We start from the raw sequence: 8,471 nt of genomic DNA, 5'->3' as shown, positions 1-8,471 counted from the left end.
ATTACCTTTTAATAATGGCTTTTTGTTCACCATGCCTTTTTAAATGCCTAGTGAGGAAGCCATGCCTCTGGTTTGCACCTTTTGCTTCTTTGACGTATGCCATATCTGTCATCCTCTGATTGGTTTCTCTCTGTCTTTCTCTGTTCTCTCTCTGCAGCTAGTGCCGTGTAAACCCGCCCCTCTAAATCCCTTGCAGGAATTGTAAGGTTTTGTTTGTGTTGTGCATGTGTTTTTTGAGCAGCACCACATCTTCCAAGACCTGCATGTCAATAAAGAGATATGGAGACATGATTGATACATTTCATAAGCAATTCCATCACACAAAAAAAGTACTAATAATCAAATGGTAAATATTTAACAGAATGGGCATAAATGGATATGAAATGTTTTTGGAATCAAATGAACCAATTCCAAGTCCCTCAATCATTACTGCATGGGGAGTCTTCAAACTAGACAAGACAGAGTTCTCATGCCATCTTAATAAACTTAATGTCATAGTTTTATATTAATGTACAATATTCCATGATGCATGTCCTCTGAAGCAGCAAATTATTTGATCAGATGTGTAATAGTTAATGTATAGTATTGATAAATTAAAGACATTCATTTACAAACAATAGTACAAATGTTAAGGTGAAATGCCTATCTTTTCCTGAATGGGATGTGTAAAATAACCAGACTATTTGCTTTGCACTGTGATGTGCGATATGTTTGCAGTATCTGGGAAGGGCGGCGGTGCGGTGATACATTCTCGAAAGCAGTCAGTCCCTTCAATGGCACGTGTTCGCCGAGCTGACGATTGTATTATGTATCACATGATTTGTGGTTTCAGGTAAATAAAGCGATTATACATGATGTGTTGCTTATCGTCTATATGCCAGGTTGGAGAGGTCTTCATTTGAAGCTACCTTGCTTGTAGCCTACATACAAGGATGTTTTAGAGTTGCTCCTCAACTGGTCACTAAAGCAAATTACCACAAACTTTGTAATAAAGGAATGTCAGGTCATGAGACCTTGTCATGATTTTAATGTATATCTTCAAAACATATATACAATACATGCTTATACACATTTGCATTGGAAAACTAGTAACATTACTTTGCAAAGAATGTGAGTCAAATGAAATGGCCACATGATTGACACGTTAAACATTGAGAGAAAGGGAAAGTGTCACCAGTTATACACCAATATTTTTCTTAAGAGAAGCATGTTAATACGTGCAAATGTTACAGGGGTAAAGCAACTAACTAACGTCACTGGTTTCATAAGATTTCCTGTTTACCAGAGAGAAAACAAGCAAACAGTAATGGCAAACTCAAAGGCCATGACCCAGCAATCCTAAATGGCCGCCTCATCTCACCTCCTTTACTCTAGGACATAAGTTAGTAACATTTTCACATGTCAACTAATCAGTGACGATTGCAAACTAGGAAAGGCGGAGTTAAGCTTACTGAATTCTCTGCCCATCGGAGTCATGAGTAAAATGATGCGTCCATCCCAAAAAAATCAGGGGCTGCTATGCTGACTTCTATATAACCCTGGGATGGGGCTATACACACCCATATAGAGTGGGTGACTAGAGCAGTACATCGGGTAGCCCATGATGCCCATGTGTGGTTTATTCCCCCTGCCCCCCTCTGTGCCCTTGGGATCGCTGCAGTGGGCCTGCTGGGTCACTGCATGCCAAACCACTGCTCCTGGTCTGCCCACTGGGCTGCCTCACTGTCACTGCCTTCCAGGTCTCCATCCTCCCCACTGCCCTCCATGTCATCCCCATCCAACTCCACAGTGGCATCAGCAGGGCTCTCCTCCTTCTCCATCTTCTGCATTCCTTCCAGAGACTTCTGGTCATTTGGGTCCAGGCTAAGAGACCAACAGTGTCAGATGATTGAGAAACATGGGCATTCTCAACAGTGCAACATTTAAAATAGGCCTACGGGCGACAGTGCTTTAACGTTTCATGAGGTGTGTAAAACACTGGACTTGGGTGTAACATTACCTAAGTGCTATGCTGTATTGGTCCATTGCCTCTTGATAATCATTGACCGCCACAAGGAAATCCCCCAGCATTCTGTGCAGCACACAGTCACTCTGATTGGCTAAGGCATTCCGGAGAAGAGCAATCCCTTCCTCATATTTCTGTTCCCGACCTGAAATAGAACAAACAATATCCAAAATCTTTTCCCTTACACTTATGAAGATGCAATGGTTGTAAATCTCTACAGCACAACAACTGGTAAGAATAGGTACCAAGCCACATACTTAGCAGCTCTGCCTTTTTGACCACAGCCTTGGTGTAGTCAGGCCTCTGAGCTAGCGCCTTGTCCAGCAGGGTTTTGGCCTTCTCCTGGGTCACAGGATCTTCCAGGCAGACTGTGGCCAGGATGGTTAGAGTCTGGGCATTCGCTCCCAGGGTTTTATAGATGTTATTGGCCATCCCCATCGCCTCTCGGATCCCATTGGATGCCAGGTAACAGTCAATCAGACCTGAGGACAGAAGTCTCATTACTACCTCAATACTAGTAGCAACAAATAATATGTCATTTAGCAGACGCTTTTATCCAAAGTGACTTAGAGTAATGTGTGCAAAATGTTGAGTATGGATGGCCCCAGGAATAGAACCCACAACCATGGCGATGCAAGCGCCATGTTCTACCCTCTGAGCTGTACAAAACTACAAACCAATTTGCATTGGATGTTTGATGTGGGGGGCTGTTCCCAAGTTTAAAACAGATTTTCATTAGAATGATTATCATAACAAATAGGTCCCCTTGCCTTCGTAGCAGTCCAGACGGCATGGCGCCAGGCGCATGGCCTCTCTAAAGTGGATGATGGCCTCCTGCACTCGGCCCATGTTCCTCAGTGCTGCCCCCTTCAGAAGGAGGGCCTGCACACTGTTGCTGTTCAGCTGGATGGCCTTGGCACCCAGGTAGAGGGCCCGGGAGTAGCGCTTACTGTAGAAGCTGTGACATCTGAGCCACCAAAATCAGACGGATAGGAACATGTATTTAGTGTACGTAGACTGAAAAACAGGCTTTTTAAAATTTGAATAACTGTTATAACAAAATACAAACACGTTATTATAGGTTAATAAAAATAAAAACTGCACTTAATTTAGTATTTCAATGACTTGGATCTTATCATACATTTATTTCTGGTCACTGAAGATCACTTACCCAGATATAACCCAGGGCTCTGCATGCTGATCTGAGATGTTGAACAGTCTTCCTCCAAGGACCTCAACATCCTCCAGGTGCCCCTCACGTGCCATAAGGTAGCCATATACATCCATGCCTGACAGCAAATATAGACAACATAACTGAATTAGTCCAAATAATTTATATATATATATATATATATATATATATATATATATATATATATAAAATTAGTTAATGTCTTAGATAAGCATCGCTAGCCTGGCTTATTGAGTACTAAGAAACTAATGTACAGTGCCTTGCGAAAGTATTCGGCCCCCTTGAACTTTTGCCACATTTCAGGCTTCAAACAAAGATATAAAACTATTTTTTTGTGAAGAATCAACAACAAGTGGGATACAATCATGAAGTGGAACGACATTTATTGGCTATTTCAAACTTTTTTAACAAATCAAAAACTGAAAAATTGGGCGTTCAAAATTATTCTGCCCCCTTAAGTTAATACTTTGTAGCGCCACCTTTTGCTGCGATTACAGTTGTAAGTCGCTTGGGGTATGTCTCTATCAGTTTTGCACATCGAGAGAATTAAATCTTTTCCCATTCCTCCTTGCAAAACAGCTCGAGCTCAGTGAGGTTGGATGGAGAGCATTTGTGACCAGCAGTTTTCAGTTCTTTCCACAGATTCTCGATTGGATTCAGGTCTGGACTTCGACTTGGCCATTCTAACACCTGGATATGTTTATTTTATAACCATTCCATTGTAGATTTTGCTTTATGTTTTGGATCATTGTCTTGTTGGAAGACAAATCTCCGTCCCAGTCTCAGGTCTTTTGCAGACTCCATCAGGTTCTTCCAGAATGGTCCTGTATTTGGCTCCATCCATCTTCCCATCAATTTTAACCATCTTCCCTGTCCCTGCTGAAGAAAAGCAGGCCCAAACCATGATGCTGCCACCACCATGTTTGACAGTGGGGATGGTGTATTCAGGGTGATGAGCTGTGTTGCTTTTACGCCAAACATAACGTTTTGCATTGTTGCCAAAAAGTTCAATTTTGGTTTCATCTGACCAGAGCACCTTCTTCCACATGTTTGGTGTGTCTCCCAGGTGGCTTGTGGCAAACTTTAAACGACACTTTTTATGGATATCTTTAAGAAATGGCTTTCTTCTTGCCACTCTTCCATAAAGGCCAGATTTGTGCAATATACAACTGATTGTTGTCCTATGGACAGAGTCTCCCACCTCAGCTGTAGATCTCTGCAGTTCATCCAGAGTGATCATGGGCCTCTTGGCTGCATCTCTGATCAGTCTTCTCCTTGTATGAGCTGAAAGTTTAGAGGGACGGCCAGGTCTTGGTAGATTTGCAGTGGTCTGATACTCCTTCCATTTCAATATTATCGCTTGCCCAGTGCTCCTTGGGATGTTTAAAGCTTGGGAAATCTTTTTGTATCCAAATCCGGCTTTAAACTTCTTCACAACAGTATCTCGGACCTGCCTGGTGTGTTCCTTGTTCTTCATGATGCTCTCTGCGCTTTTAACGGACCTCTGAGACTATCACAGTGCAGGTGCATTTATACGGAGACTTGATTACACACAGGTGGATTGTATTTATCATCATTAGTCATTTAGGTCAACATTGGATCATTCAGAGATCCTCACTGAACTTCTGGAGAGAGTTTGCTGCACTGAAAGTAAAGGGGCTGAATAATTTTACAAGCCCAATTTTTCAGTTTTTGATTTGTTAAAAAAGTTTGAAATATCCAATAAATGTCGTTCCACTTCATGATTGTGTCCCACTTGTTGTTGATTCTTCACAAAAAAATACAGTTTTATATCTTTATGTTTGAAGCCTGAAATGTGGCAAAAGGTCGCAAAGTTCAAGGGGGCCGAATACTTTCGCAAGGCACTGTATATGATAGGTTTTTCTGATACCAGCTGTCCAGTACCTTTGATCAGATAAGGGTCCAGCATCTGGGCCTGCTCAAACTTCAGGATGGAGTTCTTTGTGTCGCCTGCCCTGAAGTACACATCTGCCAGGCTCACCAGCAGGTCCACATTGTCCCGCAGTAAAGACTTTTTCTCCAGAGAGCTGAAAAGGAGAATCAGGGAACAGACAAATACCCAGAATGAGAGCCCGAGCTTAACAATACCAGAGATGCTGATTCATGAAATGAATAACGCCTCCATGGCGGTGAGGCAATGGTCTGCTCACCAGATGGTGTTGATTGCTCTGTGGTTGTCCCCTGCATGTATGAAAGCATAGGCTTTGATCCATGCAGAGAGCCAGTCCAGGTTGGGAATACTCTGGATCACATCCATTGTCATGGATGCCACCTCAGCTCCCTTCACTGACAGAGACAGGAGACCTACAACAGACAAGGAGGTAAAAGAACCCTTCAAAACGTAGAGCACAATAACACGGGGTGTTGGAATGTCTGTGTGATGCACTACAGAAACATCCCAGTCACTAGTCCATACCAATGATGGCATCCAGTGCCAGAGGACACTGTCTCAGGACCTCTTTGTAGCTTGTGACAGCAGAGCGTTCCTGTCCAGCCTTCCTGTACAGATTTGCCAGCATCATGTTGATCTGAAATGAATAAACAAATATGCAATACCTCGCAAGAATCTCGGCTACTTTACTTTATTGAAATAGTCATAAACGGCACTGCAAGCTTAGCTGACATTGAGAGAAGATGGGGAGGGGGGGCTTTCAGGAGGAGACCTCGAACTTGGCTGCCTACCTTTGGGGTTCTCTGTCTAGATGGAATCCCATCAAGCACTGCAATGGCATCCTTATCCAGCTTCAGGATGGTGTAGCACTCTGCAATCTTATACTTTACCTCAATCTCTGAGGGCAAACTCTGGGGAAAAAGAAAAATGTCATTGGTCAATTCAGAAGGCAATGTGATTCCTTCCAGCACATTGTGCACAATTATGTACAGTGCATTCGGAAAGAATTCAGACCCCTTCACTTATTCCACATTTGGTAACGTTACAGCCTAATTTAAAATGTATTAAATGAATTGTTTTCCTCATCAATCGACACACAATACCCCATAATGACAAAGCGAAAACAGGCTTAGACATTTTTGCAAATTTATAAAAATAACAACTTTTTTTTAAACAGAAATACCTTATTTACATAAGTATTCAGATCCTTTGCTATGAGACTTGAAATTGAGTTCAGGTGTATCCAGTTTCCATTGATCATCCTTGAGATGTTTCTTCAACGTCATTGGAGTCCACCTGTGCTAAAGTCAATTTATTGGACATGATTGGAAAGGCACACCTGTCTATAAAAGGTCCCACAGTTGACAGTGCATGTCAGAGCAAAAACCAAGCCATGAGGTTGAAGGAATTGTGCATAGAGCTCGAGACGGGATTGTGTCAAGGCACAGATCTAGGGAAGCATAACAAAACATTTCTGCAGCAGTGAAGGTCCCCAAGAACACAGTGGCGACCATTAATTCTTAAATGAAAGAAGTTTAGAACCACTAAGACTCTTCCTAGAGCTGGCAGCCTGGCCAAACTGAGCAAACGGGGAGAAGGGCCTTGGTCAGGGAGGTAACCAAGAACCTGATGGTCACTCTGACAGAGCTCATCTGTGGTAATGGGAAAACCTTCCAGAAGGACAACCATCTCTGCAGCACTCCACCAATCAGGCTTTTATGGTAGAGTGGCCAGACGGAAGCTACTCCTCAGTAAGAGGCACGACAGCCCGCTTGGAGTTGCCAAAAGGCACCTAGGACTTAAACCATGAGAAACAAGATTCTCTGGTCTGATGAAACCAATATTTAACTATTTGGCCTCAATGCTAAGCATCACGTCTGGAGGAAACCAGGCACCACTCATCACCTGGCCAATACCATCCCTACGGTGGAGCATGGGGGTGGCAGCATCATGCTGTGGTGATGTTTTTCAGCAGCAGGTACTGGGAAACTTGTCAGGATCGAGGGAAAGATGAACGGAGCAAAGTACAGAGATCCTTGATTAAGACCTGCTCCTGAGCGCTCAGGACCTCGGACTGGAGCGAAGGTTCACCTTCCAAAAGGACAACAAACCTAAGCCAGCGCCGACTTGAACATCTCTGGAGAGACCGGAGAGGATCTGCAGAGAAGAATGGGAGAACCTCCCTAAAAACAGGTGTGCCAAGCTTGTAGCGTCATAACCAAGAAGACTAGAGGCTGTAATCGCTGCGAAGGTGCTTCAACAAAGTACTGAGTAAATGGTCTGAATACTTATGCAAATGTAATTTCAGTTTTCGATTTAATACATTTGCAAACCATTTTTCAAAATGTGTTTTTGCTTCACTATGGGGTATTGTGTGTAGGGGGGGGGGGAACAATTTCATCAATTTTAGAATAAGGCTAACAACAAAATGTGGAAAAAGTGAATGGGTCTGAATACTTTCTGAATGCACTGTATACTCTCTGTAGAGCAGGTCAGTCAAATGTGCATTATTTTTAAATTAATAACAAGAATGCTTGTTGCTAATATAGATAAGTGTTGTAATTGACAGAGTTGGGAGCCTTGCACACCTGTGACTGTATGGAGGATGCCGTTCCCCCGGTAGATGGGCGAACTTTGGACGTTTTGCTGAGCACTTTCTTCTGCTGCAGTGCCATGTTGTACTTGCAGGCAGCATTACGGTACTCCTTGTCATGGAAGATGGCATCTGCATGGTAAACCAGCAACTGGTACTTCTGGGATGGTGAGAACAGCTCTCTGCAAGAAAATGTGGCACGCGCATCAATGGCACAGTATTAGACTGACAATAACTTGTGGTCAAGATCAATAGCAATCAACATACAACATTCACAACGCCAGAATTAATCCATCTTATTACATTTACTAACTACATTTACACCCATCTTAAGCGATCTAGTTAACGTTAGCTAGCTTGCTACAAGTGATTGCTTGTCAACTTCAACTTGTCTCGTGACGATCAACATGCATTCATTAGGACACATGTTTTTACCAATTGTACAGAATTATATGCTTTCAAAGCTGATCGAACGGAATTAATAGCTAGTTAGTTAGATAACATGGGGATGTTCAGTAATAACGTTAGCTAGCTAACAAGCTAATACTTACGGATTGTTATTGCTCATTGTCAGCAGTAAACTACTCATTATCCGAACATTTGAGTGTAGCCCCGCAGCGGCCATATCCCGTACATGATCTATGACGTTCATTTCGATGTATTTAGATGGGTGTCTTTGAGATAAAAAAAATCTAAAGTTATACGATTGCAGTTAGTCAGTTACTTACTCGCTTTCATCACAAACTGCGATGTATTAAATATAGCGCCG

General features: G+C 42.7%; 1 protein-coding gene across 1 annotated transcript; it reads right to left on the bottom strand.

The window, feature by feature from the left end:
• Positions 1–1,010: 1,010 nt before the first annotated feature.
• On the bottom strand, positions 1,011–8,456 carry LOC135514220 (anaphase-promoting complex subunit 7). The gene is made up of 11 exons (XM_064937536.1): positions 8,254–8,456; positions 7,698–7,884; positions 5,901–6,020; positions 5,635–5,746; positions 5,369–5,522; positions 5,103–5,245; positions 3,177–3,294; positions 2,776–2,972; positions 2,263–2,487; positions 2,000–2,150; positions 1,011–1,863 (listed from the first exon to the last, which is right to left on the bottom strand). The coding sequence occupies exons 1-11, from the start codon at positions 8,352–8,354 to the stop codon at positions 1,674–1,676; spliced, it is 1,698 nt and encodes a 565-aa protein (XP_064793608.1). The 5' UTR covers positions 8,355–8,456; the 3' UTR covers positions 1,011–1,673.
• Between the last annotated feature and the right edge of the window lie 15 nt (positions 8,457–8,471).

The sequence above is a fragment of the Oncorhynchus masou genome, chromosome 25 (assembly GCF_036934945.1).
Source record: "Oncorhynchus masou masou isolate Uvic2021 chromosome 25, UVic_Omas_1.1, whole genome shotgun sequence".
In the NCBI taxonomy this organism is placed as follows: domain Eukaryota; kingdom Metazoa; phylum Chordata; class Actinopteri; order Salmoniformes; family Salmonidae; genus Oncorhynchus; species Oncorhynchus masou.
Note: the sequence above shows the minus strand (reverse complement) of the source record. Positions and strands in the feature narration are given on the sequence as shown.

Bases quoted from the DNA above. Each gene is read 5' to 3' on its own strand.
- LOC135514220 (XM_064937536.1), bottom strand. From the start codon at position 8,354: ATGAACGTCATAGATCATGTACGGGATATGGCCGCTGCGGGGCTACAC. The intron at 2,973-3,176 runs GTAAGTGATCTT...TTGGTGGCTCAG, and splicing joins GAGCCCTGGGTTATATCTGG to ATGTCACAGCTTCTACAGTA. The intron at 2,151-2,262 runs GTATGTGGCTTG...GTTCTATTTCAG, and splicing joins CAAAAAGGCAGAGCTGCTAA to GTCGGGAACAGAAATATGAG.